The sequence below is a fragment of the Grampus griseus genome, assembly GCF_964374135.1.
Source record: "Grampus griseus genome assembly, chromosome: 13".
Classification (NCBI taxonomy): domain Eukaryota; kingdom Metazoa; phylum Chordata; class Mammalia; order Artiodactyla; family Delphinidae; genus Grampus; species Grampus griseus.
Window position 1 is genome coordinate 27440957 of NC_139007.1, and position 19016 is coordinate 27459972.

General features: G+C 35.3%; 1 protein-coding gene across 6 annotated transcripts in view; it reads left to right on the forward strand.

Moving 5' to 3' along the window:
- The first annotated feature begins 675 nt into the window (after positions 1 to 675).
- MANEA (mannosidase endo-alpha) overlaps positions 676 to 19016 on the forward strand; it is a 135772-nt gene continuing 117431 nt past the window's right edge. For 4 of the 6 annotated variants that reach the window (XR_014297584.1, XM_082668569.1, XM_082668570.1 and 1 more), the window contains exons 1-2: positions 678 to 806; positions 12020 to 12601. Coding sequence is in view for 4 of the 6 variants with exons in the window: in XM_082668569.1 (XP_082524695.1) it covers positions 12058 to 12601 (544 nt within the window). In the remaining 2 variants the exon portion in view is untranslated. Of the gene's footprint in view, positions 807 to 945; positions 1023 to 12019; positions 12602 to 19016 lie in introns of those variants that run through there. The other 2 variants (XM_082668568.1, XM_082668571.1) reach the window with 2 other exon arrangements.

Below are 19016 nucleotides of genomic sequence, written 5' to 3' on the forward strand. Positions count from 1 at the left end.
TGAGATTTTAAGGAGAGCCCTTACAAAATCGTTCGCATTAGCAACTTCTAGGCTGTGAGGATTTCCTTGTTACTATGTAACCAAACAAAATAGAGAATTCTCTTGGCTTCTGAGGCTGATGAAAGGTGAAAAACCTTCAGCTGTAACCCCTATTTCAAAGGTTCTTGCTCTTCGCAGCTGCCTCATTGTTCTCAATTATTTCTATAAGTATTCCAACACAAACGTGATTTTATAAATATGTTTGCAAATTAAAAATGTCATCTGTTTACTTTTTAGCTTTCAAGTAAAGTTTCATTTTTTTTTAAAGGGCAAGCGGTTCCTTAATTTAAAAAATTTGAAAACAGCCAGTGTCCTCCAGTTAAAAGCAACTTTTGGACCCCTCACATCAAATACAGCTGTCCTTTATTAGTGAAAGCTTCCCAGCAGAACCTTAGAAAACCAGTTTCTAACAGAGGAATGAGTCATCTCTAGTTGGGAAAAGAGTATGCGAGTCCAGCCCAACTCTACTCTGCGCCTTTTCTCCACTCGTACGAGACGCCCAGAAAATGCTCTCCCTTCTCACCCACACCCCTTCCAGTCCCTCACAGACCCCAGGGGTTTCTGCCTGGAAACCAGAGACCCGCCCACTCAGTGAGCCCCGCCCCATCCCGGCCCCGCCCCTCGGGGCTCCCGGAAAGCTCTGCGAGCGCTCTTCGGGAGGCCCGGCTGCTCGGGCTCGCAGCAGGGCCGCTGTGGGCTCTCTGTACTCCCAGCTTCAACGTCTCGGGCGGCCGAGTCTCTACTGGTGGCTGAATTCCTAGACCCTGGTGAGTGGCTGGAGGATTCTGGGCCCTGCAGATAAGGTTTTGGCCGGTACCGGGGCCACCCCCCAGCGCCTGCGCGCTCACCCGCCAGCCAATCTGCTCGCCTGCAGACGGCCTTTGACCTTGCGCCCCTCCGGCTGGCGGCTGGGGGCTTCAAGCTGCGAGCTGTGGGACCTTGGGACACCCTACTCTGTCACTGTTACCCCTTACTTTGTCTGGGTTAGTTTTATTGCCTTCTATATTACTACTTTATCTCGACCCTGCTGGCGTCGTCTCTGCCACTTCTTTGGAGCGGAACGTCCTGTCGCCTCGGTTTTCCCTTCCCTCCCCAGCAAGCTGGGTATTTCGGGAGTGATGGAAGCCTTTCAGAGCCGTGTCCTTTTGTCCCCAAACTCGGCCTTGAGCCTTGCGGGCAAGTGGGAAGGTCGAGGCCTACCGGGCTTGGGCTATAGCAGGAAGGTGGCGGGCTCCGGTCTCCAGCCGCCCGGCCGTCCGGAGAGGAGAGCGAGGCGGGGGAGGCCGAGGCAGAAATGGGTTTTCCGTTCACCTGTTCACACGTTTGGCGCTATCATCTTAGACTGTTCTCGTTTGCTAAATCGCAGGGTGCAACTCTGCTGGAATAGTATCTTTTCCCATTTTCTAAAGGAGCAAATTGAAATTTAGTCAGTTAGGATAGTTTGTTTTCGCTTCAATGTTGCAAGACCCTGCGGATGAGAGTTAAGGGAAAATGAGGAAGTGCTTAAAAAAAAAAATAAAACAAGGGAGGAAAATATTAATTATATGACCTTAAAAAAAGGCAAATTGGACTGGAATGGTTTGATTATGGTAAAGTATTTAGACAATAGTTTGAAAGAAAAATACAAAATAAAATCTAGGTATTGGTAATATTAAGTTACGTTGTTTGCACATCGTTTTCATGACAATGTGTTACTCCCTTCATGTTGAGCTATATGTAAATCATGAAAAAATAGTGTTGTGTAGTGAATCTTGTGGATTTTCAGGCTTTATGCATAAAACATTACCAGAGCTGCTGGCTTTTAGTCACACAATGAATAGTAAGTGTATGATAAGATAATAAGCTTTCTTCAGATTAAATTTGGACTACAGTTTATGAGTAAGTAACAGATAATCGTTGTTTTCTAAATCCATAATCTTTAAATGAAAACATGACCACATGTCAGCAGTTTTCATCTGTCACAAAATTTATGGTGTTGTATTCTCTAAACTTGATTTGTCTAAAATGTTGTAGGAAGGTGGAATAAGATGAGGACAAGAGCTTGAATTCTAGAGCCATACTTCTCAGCTCCTTGCTAGTTGCTTAAACTCAGACAGGTTACTTAGCCATTTGTTAGCCCAGAGACTTGGAAAAAGTTACCAAATGCTTTGTACCTTAGTTCAGTCATCTGTAAAATGGTATTTAAAAGAAGTTCTACATCATAGGTTGTTGGGAAGATTAAAATGGAAAGATGAGATTATGCTTAACTGAATTTCTGTTAACGAAAGGGTACAAGTGTTTACATTAAAACCGACCTAAGCAAGGAACTCGTGGTACAGAAATGGATTTTGAAAGTTCCAGGTGTGTCTTCTAGTGTTAGTTATATTTTTCTACAATGGCTTCTTAGAAAATAATATTAGGAAACAGCTAGAAAAAGAAAAAAGCAACCAGAAATCTGTATAATAATAAATAATTAAAAAGTGAAATCTTTTTGGCTTTTCTGAGTAACAGGGTAGGAGCTAATCCTTTTCGAAATCATAATTGATATCACACTAATTCTGAATCTCTTATATCTCACTAGACCTCCAAGTCAAAAACAATCATTTAAAAGATGAAAAGACCTCCAAATCACCAAACACAAAAACAGAAGCCATCGAGTTTCAAAAGAACGTATTATTTCTATGTATTATTATGTCATGTAAACTGCCTTTGAAGATACTAGATTTTCATTACCCAGTACCTTGAGTATTGAGTACATTACTACTTTGGGAACCTTTACATCTGCAATTAACTTGGATTTTTTTTCTCTGAGGTGACTTCTGAAACTTCTTTCTTTTGTTGAAACCAAATAAGTAGTTCTACCACTCCTTTTCTACTAAAAATCGTTAGACTTGCTAGGCATCTCAAGTTTCATCGTTTTGCTAAGTTGGACATGATAATTTTTATTAAAATGGATTTTTGAAATTATTAGATCTATCTATGATTCTTCCTATATAATATGTTTAGTATAGACTGAACATGTTAACTATATGTATAGTCAGTAGAATCTGTTTATACACATACTGCCCAAATAAATACCAATGTCAAAAACAAAAGGGCCAGAAATTAAATTCTTTAAGCTGAACACTTAATGGCCACTGACTAAATGTAAGACATATTGGGTTCTACTAGAGTGTAAAGGTAAGGACTCTATTTCTGGACCTTATGGAACAATCTAGTAGGGGGTATAATACATTAAATAGCATGAGGCAATACATTAAAAAAGCCAATTTAAAAAGTAGGTAATGGTGTAATAGACTGTATGGGAAAGTGAGTACTTTTCACCCTGGAATCATTGGGAGAGGTATCAGGAAGAGGCAACAGTTCAGCCTTGTCTTGAAGGATTAGAGTAGTATTTCAGAAGTTAGCTATATGGAGAATAGGTATTTAGAGAGAGTAAACTATGTGTTGGTTATTGATTGCTTGCCAGACACCCATCTTTAATAATAATCATCATGAGAATAAATAATTGTTCATATTTATTCAGTGTTACACTAAGCCAGAAATGATTCTAAGGGTTTTATAACATTAACTTATTTCATCTTCACAAAAATCCTCTGAGTGAGGTAATAACTCGTGAAGATGAGAAAAGAAGCCGGGAAAAGATCAAGCCACTTGTATAGGTGAAATGGCTAAAAAAAGGCACAGCTAGAATTTGAACCCAGGCATTTGAACTGCAGAGCCCATGCTTCTAATCACAGTGGTTTGCTGCCTTTATTTAGGTTGAGATGCCTTATTGTTCACTGAGATCAGGAGGTTGGGGTAGAGCCAGTGGATCACCTATAATGATGTGATAAACATTTTAAATGAATGAATTAAATAAAAAGAAAAGAGAAATTAGATTTAGAGGCAAAAGGGGGGGAAATGCGGCTTTTATAAATAGATATTTTGTGTTTTGTGTTCATCCATAGCTCTGAGAAATGAAGCTAACAAATAGAAAAATGTCTCAGAACTATTTGTTTCATATATTTCTTCACTTTTCTTTTTTTAAAATCCGATCAGTATTTACATTTGATTAAAACATTACCCTTTTACATTTTATTTCACATACGTTATCTTGCATGATTTACAGAACAACTTTGTCAGAAAACAGAACAGTTAATTTTTTTCTTTTAAGATGATTAAAAAAACTCAGGGTCACACAATTAGGTCAACAAAGCTGATTTGAACTTAGATCTTCAGATTTCAAAATCAGTATTCTTTCCATTATGTATCCTGACTCTTCCATGCATTTCACCCATTCAGCTGATCAACATTTCAAAAATCAATGTCTTACTAATTTCTGAATCTAGTAGTCATTCCTCCCATTCTCTATGATTTGTCAATATTCATTACCATTGATTATTTCCTCATAAAATACCTACTCCAAACAAACTTTTCTTCCTTATGAAATATTATGTTCTAATTTTAGAAGACAGCATAAGAAAATATCACTGAGTAAATGGTTACCCAGAGGTAATCATTATACATGTTTAAGTACACTTCCTTCCTCTCTGTAGTTGAGATTATATTATATCCATAATTTTTTTTCTACTTAATGGCTTGTCAAAATTCTTACCTTCTTTAAGTAAAGGGAAGGATTTGTTTTTATCTTGACAACTTGGAAATTTTAGGACAGCAAATCATAGAAGCAGGTCAAAATGGTTATCTCATCCTTTATTCCTATGCACAACGCTGTCACGTTCCATACATAGGAATATCACTCCCTGGAGTCCTGCAATGCAAAGCTTAAGGACTGTATGAGTTGGTCCTTCCCCGAAATAAGCAGGTATTATGTTAAGAGTTCATGTCCTCCAGTTTGCTGGTGATAGTCTTTCTTTTTTCTTTTCCATTTTCAAATAATTTTAGACTTAAAGATTCAAAAGTAATACAAACAACTCGACAATCCCTGTATATTTTTCCTGCAGCTTCACCAAATGGTAATATTTTGCCACATTTGCTTTATCATTACACACACACACACACACACTCATATATTACATTGTATATAATTTTACATATTATATGTAATATGTGTACATATGCATATATATGCATATATGTATACATATATATATGTAGGTACGTATCTGTGTATGTGAGTATCTTAATATGTTGTCTGATGTATCTTTGTGATTAGATCTGTATTAATACTAACAGAAATACCACAGCAGTGATTCTGTGTTCTTCTTAGAGCATCCACTCTGTAGACTCAAGATATCTACTTATTCAAAATTAACTGCTGAAGTTAATTTTGATCACTTGTTTAAGGTGGTGTCTGCTAGGTTCTGCACTGTTAAGTTACTATGTCTCTCTTTGTAGTTAATTGGATATCTTTTGGGGGGGAGATGCTTTGCCAATATGTAGATACCCTGTTTCTCATAAACCCTGCTTCTTTTAACCCCTCATTTAATATCCATTAATGATTCTTCCTTGATACAGTTATGGTAGTAGCCAAATAGTGATAGTCCAATTACATTATTCCATCTAAATTTATTAGTTGGTATTCTAAAATGTCTTCTTTATTCCATTTATTTATTTTTACATTTTAAAAATGTCAGTATAGATTCATGAATTCTTATTTTAATGTCTATAATTTATTATTCTTCGTCATTATTTTGATGCTGAAACTGTCCCAGATTTAGTCGGTAGTTGCCCCTTCAAGCTGACTCCTGTGTCCTATGGACATGTCTCTACAGTTTTTGACTACTTCCTGATTTTCTGGCAAGATGTCCCAAGCTCATCTTGTACTTTCTCGGCCACATTCTTGGAATCAACCTGGTTCTATCAAGTAGACAGGGCTACATACAATTCAGAGTCTTGTCATCAGATGTGTTTATTGCTGCCAGGATTTCTTTGGTTCTGTACTCTCTCAGTGGACAGAGCTAGGAAATAGATTGCATGTATTTATATGTGTACACACCCACCTACCCACACACACACTCCTATTTATTAATCTTTTAAAAGCCATACATCCATACTGATACTGCCAGTTGCAATCTGACAACACAAGTTTTGTTTTAGCCTCCCACTTCCTACATTTGTAACTCACTTTTTTTTTTGTCAGTGAAAAACCTGGGCCCCATTTCACAGCATATATTGCTTATTTTTACAATATACGTTAAGTATTTTAAGAATTGCTAATCTGTTTCATAGCAAAAAATAACCCACTTACTAACTGGAGTTTAACATTAAATATTTTTTGTTTGTTTTGAATATGTGACATATAATGTGGCTCAAAAAGACAAAACTGCATAAAATGTTATACTCTGAGAAGAGTTACGTCCATTCCCCACCCTCTACCCCATTTTCATCTCCCCTTATTTTCCACCCAGTTTCTAACTCTGTAGATAATCAACCTTATTAGAATCTTGTTTTTCTATGTTTATTTTGCTCACTTGAGAAAATGTATTTTTTCTTACTTGCATTTTGCTTTTTTCATTTAGCCAGTATATCCAGAAAAACACTTTCCGTCATCTCAAAGAGCTCTTCCTCATTTTTTTCTGAATACTCAACATTTTACAATTACAAACAATGCTGTATATGAACTTATGTACTTACTATTGGTTGTGTATTTTCAAGGTAAATTCCATGAAGTAGCATTGCTGAGTCAAAAGGAAAATGGATGTGTAATTTTTTTAGATATTGCCAATCCCCAAAAAATGTTGTACAAATTTGCATTCATTAGCAATGCATAGGAGTGCTTCTCACTGTCTTGCCAACAGGATGTAGTTTCATACTTTTTATTTTTTGCCAATCTCATAGATAAGAAATGATACCTTTGTGAGGTTTTAATTTACATTTTTCTACTTTTGAGTGACACAGAAGATCTTGCAAATATTTTCATTCAGTTTGTCAGTTGTCCTTTCACTTTATTTTATAGTGCTTTTGATATATATATTTAAAAATTAATGTAGTTAAATTAATCTGTTTTTTATTTATTGCATCTGAATTTTGAGTCATAAGTATAGAAAACCTTTCACTATACTAAGGATATAAGGGAATTCAGGTGGGATTATATAAGTATTTGAATGATTCTAGCCCTAAAACTTAATTTTTCTTTGGGAGATTAGGGTAGGAAATGGGGGGGGGCGGTTATTTAAAACCTCTGATTCAAAAGTAGTTGCAGAGAAGCTGAGAATTAAGTAGAAAGCGGCAGCTGAGAAAATGAATAGAGCTTTTGGTAGTTTCATGGCTCTTTGGGAACCAAAATTGGAATTCAGGGCCCTTCCAAAGCCCATCCTAGAGGACGGATCTTGATAAATACCTGTGACTTTGATATCAGAACCCATGAGTATAAAGGAGTAAAGATGAATCAGAAATACACCAATCTTCGGAAGGACTTATACCTAGTTTTGAAGATTTCAATCTCTGATTATATTAAGATAATCTTCCTCTACCCTAGAAGTCTTCAAGAAGCAAAAATAAGCTTTCTCGGAAGGAAAATAATATATAGAGCCTCACATTGTCTCTGAAAATTTTCATATATGATGTCTGGAATTCAGTAAAAAAATAACCTAGCCTATAAAAAAAAGAGTTACTGTACAGATATTAAGAGGAAAAAACCAAACAGGCAATAGAAACAGAATCCTAAGATTTCAGATTCAGGTTATTAGAGGTGGACTTTAAATAAATGGGATTAAAAAATTCAAGGAGTTAAAAAAGAAGATGGAAAATTTTAGCAGAGAACTGATATCTCTAAGAAGAGTCAAATGAAAATTCTATGACTAAAATTATAACTGAAATTAATTAATCACTGCTGGAGAGAATCAGGAAACTGAAAATAGTTCAGAAGTAAATATTCAGACAACCATGGAGAGACAAAAGGAGGAAAATTTTAAAAAATATTGAAGAAACACATGGGACATAAAATTGTGATGTGTGTAATGTATTCCATAATGAGAGATGAGAGAGCAAGAGAGCAATAATTGAGCAAAAGCAGTATTTGAAGAGATAATGTTCAAGAGTTTTACAAAACTAAGGAAAGATACCAACCCAGAGATTGAAGAGGCACTTTGAACCTCAAGCAAGATAAAAGTTAAGAGAACCGTACTACTATATATTCCATAGGAAAACAGCTGAAAACCAAAGATGAAGAGAAAAAATATTAAAAGCAACCAGAGAAAAAGAAAATACATTATCCTTAAAGGAATAAAGAGAAAAAATAATAGTTGGATTTTCATCATAAACAATCAAAGACAAGATAAGGGTGGTGCTGAAAGAAAATAATTACGAATATAGAAGTTTATACATAAAAAGTCCAAGTGAAGGCAAAATAAAGATACTTTCAAACAAAGTAATATGAAAAGAGTATCAGCAGACCAACACCAAAGACCCTATTAAAGGGAATTATTTCTTCATCCTAAGGGAGATTATTTTAAATGGAAATATGGAGCAAGTGAAGAACAAAGGAAAGGGTGAATATAATGAACATTGACTGTACAGAACAATATAATATCTGGAGGGGTATAAGGTATATGTAAAAAAATAAAATATACCAAAATAGGAGCCAAAAGTTGGGGCAGGGATAAAGGAAACAAAATCTTCTAAGAGTGCTTTCATTGTTTAAGAAACGGTAAAGTTCTAATTCATACTGGATTTTGACAAGTGAGAGTACATGCTTGTAATCACTAAGATAACTAAATTAATAGCAAAGAGATTGTATGATTAACAAGGAAATAGGGACGAATGTAACAATTAAAAAGAAGATAAGAGGGCTTCCCTGGTGGCGCAGTGGTTGAGAGTCCGCCTGCCGATGCAGGGGACGCGAGTTCGTGCTCCAGTCCAGGAGGATCCCGCGTGCCACGGAGTGGCTGGGCCTGTGGGCCGTGGCCGCTGGGCCTGCATATCTGGAGCCTGTGCTCCGCAACGGGAGGGGCACGGCGGTGAGAGGCCCGCGTACCACAAAAAAAAAAAAAAAAAGGTAAGAGAGAAATTAGGGCCAGTAAGAAGGAATCCAAAAGGAAAGCAAGTAGAAGGGTAAGGGTAGATTTAAGGATAAAAGTAGGAAGTAGATTTAAAGCTATAGTATCCATATTTGTAGAATTGTAAATGTGCTGAATACTATAATTATTGGACAGAGACTATCAGATTAGATTAAAACCAACAATAACAATAAAGCAATGTCATATTTAAAAAAAAAACTAGTCTTTAAGGTGACAGGTGATAAAAATGTATTTTGTGCCAACATGAACCCAATAAAATATGTTATAGCTATATTAATATTAGAGTGGAATTTAAGTCAAAACCTATCAGTAGAGAAGGGAAGGAACATTTCATTATAAAACAAGATTTAATACTTCAGGAAAATATAACTCCTAAATTTGTCTCCACATAATAACATCAGTGACAATTATATAATGTAAGCAGTTATAGACATGGCATAATGATAGTGGGGGATTTTTAACACAAGTAGAAGAAAGATGAGTGAGAATATGAAAAATATAACGCACATGCTTAGTGTATTTGGTTTGGTAGACATATGTAGAACTCAGTAACCACTAGCTGCCTAATATATATTCCTTTCTGGTGCATATGGGATACTTAACAAAATTGTTCATAGGTTGAGCCTTAAAGCAAGTCTCAACATATTTCAAAGGGTTGAAATCACACTGGAAAGATTTTCAGTTAACTCACACTAGAAATCAATAACAAAAAGATATAAATTTATTTATTTATAAAATTTTAAAATAAATCTAAGTAGCTGAAGCTCATTTTCAGGACAAAGCCTCATATTGAAGAGGAACTTCTGGAAATAACTTTCAAATTGAGCAGGGTAGGAACAAAATAAAAGTGAGGGAAATAAAAAATTCCAGGTAAATGTGGGAATGGAGTAAACCCCAACTGATCTCGGAAAAAAATTCAAGGCCATATTAAAACTTCGCAAAAACAACAGAAGAATGATTGCTAGAGTTGTGAAGCTAGAAAAACTATCATGATTGAACATTCATTTCAAACATTAAGGAAAATTATTTCATGTAATATTTAGCAACAAAAAAAATAATTTGAGTCAAATTCCATGCAAAGTCATTATGGGCAAAAAAGTTAAACTTGTAAATACTTGAAGCATGCCAGAGAACCATGTTCATAAATATATAACAACTGTAACTTAATATTTAAATACAAGTAAACAAAGTAATTATGTGAGATATGAATGAACAAGTAAATTACAATTATGAAAACTCAGAAATGAGAGAATATTAAGATAATTAAAATCGACAAAATTCATATTCCTATCTGAAGACTAGAAGACAAACATAACAGATAATGCCATATGAGAAATAGAGGGTAACAAGACACTTAAAAAATCAAAATTAAATGAAGAAAGAGGTGAAAAAAAGAAGGTGCAGTTGTAAAAATTCAGCAAAGATTCAATAAAAGTAATAGCACTTCTTGAAGAAGTAAAGCAAAGCAGTGAAACAATACTAAAGTTAAAATTGGAAATATTTGCTGACATAAAACAGTAGATGTTACTAGGTTAATTTCTTAATAGGAAGATAAAGGATTTCTTATGTGATTGATTCTGTTTTCTCTACAAAGTATAGGACATGTCTATCTGAAGAGAATAAAGGAAATTGGTGATTTAGTAGCACGTTTGATGAAAAATGAGAAGGAATGAAATAATTCTTTGAGGTTAGAAAAGTGAAAGTACTGGGGTATAGTAATAGGCTTGTTAAGCCATCTTGAATGTCCGAAATTTATGGTCATAAATTCAGAGTGAAAAGTCAACATGGTGTGTGTTTTTCTCCAATATCATTATGTAATTCTGGATCAAGGTCAAGCCAGGCATCATTTATTTGAGGTTCTACCAGATAAGTATTAAGGAAGGAGAGAAGTAAAGGAAGTTAAGGGTACAGTTGTCCTTTAATATCCGTGAGGGGGCTGGGATTGGTTCCAGGACCCACGTGGATACCAAAATCTGTGGATGCTCAAATTCCTTATGTAAAGTGGCATAGTACAGTTTGCCCTCTGTATCTGTGGGTTCCTCTTCTGTGGATTCAAACAACCTGTGGATATGGAGGACCTACTGTTTTGCAAATGAGGAATTTCAGTGCTGAACTATGGCCTATAAACTGCTTCACTAGAGACAAAACATGAAGAAAAAAAGTGGTACTGGGCTTCCCTGGTGGCGCAGTGGTTGGGAATCTGCCTGCCGATGCAGGGGACATGGGTTCTTGCCCCGGTCCAGGAGGATCCCACATGCTGCGGAGCGGCTGGGCCCGTGAGCCATGGCCGCTGAGCCTGCTCGTCCGGAGCCTGTGCTCCGCAACGGGAGAGGCCACAGCAGTGAGAGGCCAGCATACCGCAAAAAAAAAAAAAAAAAGTGATAGTGAAAAAGTGGTAGAATCAGTGGATTAGACATCTCAAAAAGGTAAAGGAATTGACTGCGTGGGAGTACTGAAGTAGAGAGGCTCAAAGCATGGAAGGGTATGTGTAGAAAATGGAAAAAAATGAAATAATGGTTTTGATTGAAAATGACGAGATCAAGATTATGAGTATGACACCTGAGTTGGTGAAATGCGGTGGAAGAACAGGTCATTAGAAGTGAGGTAGTCAAAGAATAAGTTTTTGAAATTCCATTTAATGACTAGGTCTTTAATATACTCAAATATTTCCTTTTTAAATATGAACTCTTCATTTTATATTTATATTTAGAAAATTTTAGTCTCTCTATATGGAGTGTTTCCTTTCTATAGTCAGTATATGTAAAATCTGTCCAAATGATGAAGAATATATTCATTTTCTTAAATTCTTAAAATCTTGCTCTGACAAAAATGCAATTGTGATATTTCTGAATACATACTGCTGTTCAGTCTAGCCATATGTAGATTCTTTTGTATAAAGATTTGATTATATAGTTAATGTCATAATGCACTTTAAAATTTTGCAGTGTAACACTTTATGGAGTTTAGTTTTCCTTTTGAATATATTGGAAAATATTGTTAATGCCACTTATTAATTACCGGTTTTCAATAAATTACAGCTAAACATTTACCATTTTGGAATTTAAAGTATGACATCATGGCAAAGTTTCGAAGAAGGACTTGCATCACTTTGTCACTTTTTATTCTATTTATTTTCTCTCTGATGATGGGTTTAAAAATGCTGAGACCACATAAAGCTGCTTTTGGAGATCCTTTTGGACTTGACCTTCTTCCAGAAATTCGGCAACAAACTCCTCATTTGGTAAAAACTTTTGATTCCCAAAAGAGTGACAGAATCGACAGTGATACAAACGTCAAGAATTTAAAAAGTGTTGAAATCACTATGAAACCTTCCAAAGCCTCTGAACCTTACCCAGAAGAACTGCCACCTCGGAATTATTTTTTACATGTATTTTATTACAGCTGGTATGGAAATCCACAATTTGATGGTAAATATATACATTGGAACCATCCAATCCTCTCGCATTGGGACCTTAGAATAGCCAAGAAATATCCGCAAGGGAAACACAACCCCCCAGATGACATTGGCTCCAGCTTTTACCCTGAGTTGGGAAGTTACAGCTCTCGGGATCCTTATGTCATTGAAACGCACATGAAACAAATGTACTCAGCTTCAATTGGTAATTATTTTACCTGTGTGTTTAAATATGTGTGTGTATGTATGTGAGTGTGTATGTATATGTATGTGAGTTTGTATAAATTTTTTATAGAACATTAATTACTAATTAGTCTTCACATGGTTGTTAATTATAATTTTAAACTTACATACCATAAATTAAAGTGTTGTTAAGCATCTTTTAACATGTTAACACTAACATTTCTGGATATAATATTTTTATTCTAATTTAATACTAATTTTATTTCTAATTTAATACTCCTTCTGAATTTCATTAAATTATGATTGACATAAGCTTCAATGAATTCTCTCACTTTGAGGTACATCTGTATAAATATCACCCCAATCATGAAGTAAAATATTCTATAGCTTCCCTTATTCAGCCCTCCCTACATTCCAGGAAACTATGTATCTTATTTTTATCACTGTAGAGTAGTAGTTGTAAATGTTCTATTATTATATAAAAATAGAATCATCAAACAGTTATGTGTGTGTGTGGCGTGGGGGGGAGTCTTTTGCTCAGTATGCTGTTTTGAAATTTACCCATGTTGTTGACTCTATCAGTAGTTTAGTCATTATTATTGCTTAATAGTATTCCATTGTATGATTATAGCAAGTTGTTTCTGCATTCATCTTGATGCACATTTGTGATATTTCATACTTTAGGCATGTAGCATAGAATTTGGTCTTTTTTTGTTTGTTTTTTAAACTAGTCTGACAAACTCTTATATTTTAACTCCTGTTTATTTCATTTATATTTAATGTAATACTGATATGGTTGATTTTAAATGTTTCATTTTGCTATTTGTTTTCTGTTTCTCTCTGTTCTATTGCTTTTCCTGCTTTTTTCTGCCTTTACTTGTATTGAAAATGTTTATTCCATCTTATATTCTCTTCTGGCTTATTAGATATATTCCTTCATTTTATTTATTTTATGATTGCTCTGACGTTTACAACATGCCTCTTTAACTTAATTGTTGGGAAGTCACAAATTATTCTTATTGTTGTCCCCCCCTTCCTCTCAACTTTCTCTTCCCTCTAACTTCTGGCACTCCAATTACACATATTTACATGTTGTCCCACAAGTAAATAATATGAAAAAAATGTGTAATTGGGTGTCTGAAAATTCTTCAATTTATTAATATACCCTTTATAAAACTCTCCCTGTTTTGGTTCCCTCTGTCTTGTTAGTGTCTCTAGCACTAGGGCCACAAGAAGAAATTGGGTATTCTAACATTTTTCTGACTCTTCAGAAGGTGCCAACTCACCGTTGAGCTGATATGGGTATAGAGACATGCAAGACTTTTTCATGAACAAAACAATATAAAGTCCTGTGAATCTACATCAACTATGTGCAAGGTGACTTGTTTTTCTTTTGTGGAGTAATTGGTCACTTTTCAACTATTTTTTGAAAATCTAACATTCTAGTATATATTTATAGCTCTAGTTTCTATGTTGTATGACAAAATATGACATAAAATAGGATTGGTAAATTGAGAGAGCATTGACTGCTCTGTGTGTATGTATCTGCCTCTATTTACAATTTACTTTTGGAGGATCTTTCAAAAGACTTTTTTCCTATTTTCTACAAAGTATTTGTATCACATTCAAGTCATTTTTATTATTTCAAGATTGATTTGTTTATGGCTATGAAAGTATACAATGAGGGTTTTTTTAAATCTCAGATGTATAACTTACATGTACACATACTCATAACACATATAACTATTATATATAAATATATAAATGACATACTGCATATTTTATAATTTTAATTGTGATTAGGAAGAGTTTCAGTTCATATTTAGACTTATGCCTAACATTTATAAAGATCTTCCCCCATATATTATTTACTGCTATATAATTTTTTGAACATGAAATGTTTTAAAACATTGTCAACAGTACAATTTTAATTTTAAGTGTTGACAGTCACACTATTGATGCAAATATTTTATTTCTTTGGTTGATTTTCCACTGGGGAACACCTAACACTTGTGAATAATAAAAGTGACATTACAGTCTATCTGTAAATAAATTATTTCCTTATCAGTTAAATATTGAATTATACTCATTTTATTGAGAAATAACTGACATATAATGTTATATAGGTTTAAGATGTGTAGGATATTGATTTTATATATTTATATTTCAGTATGATTGCCATTATAGCGTTAGCTAAAACCTCTATCACATCCCCTAATTATCATTTCTTTAGTGATGGGAATAATTAACACATAGACTCTTAGTAAGTTTCATGTTTATGATTCAGTTTTGTTGTCTATAATCATTGTACTGTGTATTGTATCTCCACGTCTTAATTTATATACTAGTTGCAAGTGTGTACCTTAAACAGTATATCTCCCATTTCCCCACTTCTGATCCCCTAGTAACCACCCTTCCATTCTGTTTCCTTGTGTTCAATATTTTTTTTATATTCCACATATAAGAGATAATTTGTAATATTTGTCTTTCTGTGTCTGACTTATCTCACTTAGCATAAATCCTCACTATCCATCACGTTGTTGCAAATGGTAGGATTTCCTTTTTGCTTGTAGCAAAATATCCATTTCCATATATATATATAATGGAATATATATACACACACCACATTTACTCATTGGTGGACACTTAGGTTGTTTTTGTACATTGGTTATTGTGAATAATGCTGCATTAAACTTGGTAGTGCACGTATCACTTTACTAACCTGTTTTCATTTCCTTTGGATATATTCCGAGAAGTCAGATTGCTACATCATGTGGTAGTTCTGTTTGTAATTTTTTGAGGAATTCCTGTACTCTTCTCCATAGTGACTAAACTGTTTATAGTCCCAACAGCTGTGCACAAGAGTTCCCTTTTTCCCCCACATCTTCACCAACACTTGTCACTCTTGTTTTCTTGGTGATAGCTATTGATACAGCTGTGAAAGGATATCTCACTGTGGTTTTGATCTGATCTTTATGATTTCTTTCCTTCTGCTAACTTTGGGGTTTTTTTGTTCTTCTTTCTCTAGTTGCTTTAGGTGTAAGGTTTATTTGCGATGTTTCTTGTTTCTTGAAGTAGGATTGTATTGCTATAAACTTCCCTCTTAGAACTGCTTTTACTGCATCCCATAGGTTTTGGGTCATCGTGGTTTCATTGTCATTTGTTTCTAGGTATTTTTTGATGTTCTCTTTGATTTCTTCAGTGATCTCTTGGTTATTAAGTAGTGTATTGTTTAGCCTCCATGTGTTTGTATTTTTTCCTATAGTTGATATCTAGTCTCATAGCATTGTGGTCGGAAAAGATACTTGACACAATTTCAATTTTCTTACATTTAACAAGGCTTGATATTTGACCCAAGATATGATCTATCCTGGAGAATGTCCCATGAGCACTTGAGGGGAAAGTGTATTCTGTTGTTTTTGGATGGAATGTCCTATAAATATCAATTAAGTCCATTTGTTTAATGTATCATTTACAGCTTGTGTTTCCTTATTTTCATTTTTGATGATCTGACCATTGGTGAAAGTGGGGTGTTAAAAGTCCCCTACTATTATTGTGTTACTGTCGATTTCCCCTTTTATGGCTGTTAGCATTTGCCTTATGTATTGAGGTGCTTCTATGTTGGGTTCATAAATATTTACAATTGTTATATCTTCTTCTTGGATCGATCCCTTGATTATTATGTAGTGTCCTTCTTTGTCTCTTGTAATAGTCTTTACTTTAAAGTTTATTTTGTCTGATAGGAGAATTGCTACTCCAGATATATTTTGATTTCCATTTGCATGGAATATCTTTTTCCATCCCCTCACTTTCAGTCTGTATGTGTCCCTAGGTCTGAAGTAGGTCTCTTGTAGACAGCATATATGCCAGTCTTGTTTTTGTATCCATTCAGCCAGTCTGTGTCTTTTGGTTGGAGCAATTAATCCATTTACATTTAAGATAATTATCGATATGTATGTATCGATAATGTATTACCATTTTCTTAATTGTTTTGGGTTTGTTATTGTAGGTCTTTTCCTTCTCTTGTGTTTCCTGCCTAGAGAAGTTCCTTTAGCATCTGTTGTAAAGCTGGTTTGGTGGTGCTGAATTCTCTTAGTTTTTGCTTGTCTGTAAAGGTTTTAATTTCTCTGTTGAATCTGAATGAGATCCTTTCTGGGTAATCTTGGTTGTAGGTTTTTCCCTTTCATCCCTTTAAATATGTCCTGCCACTCCCTTCTGGCTTGCAGTTTCTGCTGAAAGATCAGCTGTTAACCTTATGGGGATTCCCTTGTATGTTATTTGTTGTTTTTCCCTTGCTGCTTTTAATATTTTTTCTTTGTATTTAATTTTTGATAGTTTGATTAATATGTGTCTTGGCGTGTTTCTCCTTGGATTTATCCTGTATGGGACTCTCTGTGCTTCCTGGTCTTGATTGACTATTTCCTTTTCCATATTAGGGAAGTTTTCAACTATAATCTCTTCAAATATTTTCTCAGTCCCTTTCTTTTTCTTTTCTTCTTCTGGGACCCCTATAATTCGAATGTTGGTGCATTTAATGTTGTCCCAGAGATCTCTAAGACTGCCTTAAATTCTTTTCATTCTTTTTTTCTTTATTCTGCTCTGCAGTAGTTATTTCCACTATGTTATCTTCCAGGTCACTTATCTGTTCTTCTGCCTTAGTTATTCTGCTATTGATTCCTTCTAGAGAATTTTTAATTTTATTTATTGTGTTGTTCATCATTGTTTGTTTGCTCTTTAGTTCTTTTAGGTCCTTGTTAAATGATTCTTGTATTTTTTCCATTCTATTTCCAAGGTTTTGGATCATCTTTACTATCATTATTCTGAATTCTTTTTCAGGTAGACTGCCTATATCCTCTTCATTTGTTAGGTCTGGTGGGTTTTTACCTTGCTCCTTCATCTGCTGCGTGTTTCTCTGTCTTCTCATTTTGCTTCACTTACAGTGTTTGGGGTCTCCTTTTCACAGGCTGCAGGTATGTAGTTCCCATTATTTTTGGTATCTGTCCCCAGTGGCTAAGACTGATTCAGTGGGTTGTGTAGGCTTCCTGGTGCAGGGGACTAGTGCCTGTGTTCTGGTGGATAAGACTGGATTTTGTCTTTCTGGTGGCAGGACCACGTCCAGTGGTGTGTTTTGTGGTGTCTGTGACCTTACTATGATTTTAGTCAGTCTCTCTGGTAATGGGTGTGGTTGTGTTCCTGTCTTGCTAGTTGTTTGGCATAGGGTGTCCAGCACTGTATTTTGCTGATCGTTGAGTGGAGCTGGGTCTTATCATTAAGATGGAGATCTCTGGGAGAGCTTTCACCTTTTGATTTTACATGGAGCTGGGAGGTCTCTGGTGGACCGATGCCCTGAACTTGGCTCTCCCACCTCAGAGACACAGGCCTGACACCCAGCTGGAGCACCAAGACCCTGTCAGCCACAAGGCCTCTAGTGTTGGAGGGTCTCCTGCAGAGGCGGGGGGTGGCTGTGGCTCACCGTGGGGACAGGGACACTGGCAGCAGAAGTTCTGGGAAGTACTCCTTGGCGTGAGCCCTCCCAGAGTCTCCTCGCTGTGGTTTTGATTTGTATTTTCCAGGTGATTCGTAATTTTTTCACGTACCTGTTGGTCATTTGCATGTCTTCCTTGGAAAAATGCCTCTTCGGTTCCTCTGCCCATTTGAAAATTGGATTGTTTGCTTGTTTGTTTGGTTTTTGTTACTGAGTTATATGAAGTTTTTGTAACTGATGGATATTAATCCCTTATTCATTACATGGTTTGCAAATAATTTCTCCCATTCTGTCGGTGCCTTTTAATTGTGCTGTTGTTGCTTTTGCTCTGTAGAAGCTTTTAAGATTGATATAGTTCCACTTGCTGATTTTTTCTTTTGTTATTTGTGCTTTCGGTGTCATATGCAAAATATCAGTGCCAAGACCAATATCAAAGATCTTCCATCCTATGTTTACTTCAGGGTGTTTTATATCAGGTCTTATGTTTACTCTTTGATCTTTTTCAAGGTGATTTTTGTGAGTAGTGTAGGATAGGCCCAACTTTCTTTTCTACGTATGGTTATTTAGTTTTCCCAGCATCACTTGTTGAAGAGACTGTCCTTTCCCCGTAGGCTGTTCTTGGTTCTCTTGTCATGTATTGATTCCTCAAGGTGTAAAATTAGATTGTTTCTTTGCAATTTTTCCCATTTCTTAATATCTGCATTTATCACTGTAAACTTTCCTCTCAGATCTGCTTTTGCAGCATCCCATAGGTTTACATATGATATGTTTTTATTTTCATTTGTTTTAAGATAATCTTTGATACCCATTTTGATTTCTTCGTTCACCCATTGATTGTTCATAAGTTTGTTGTTTAGTTTCCATACATTTGTAGATTTTCCAGCTCTTGATTGTTATAAGTATAGCTGTCCCAGCTTCCTTTTGGTTTCCACTTGCATGGAATATCTTTTCA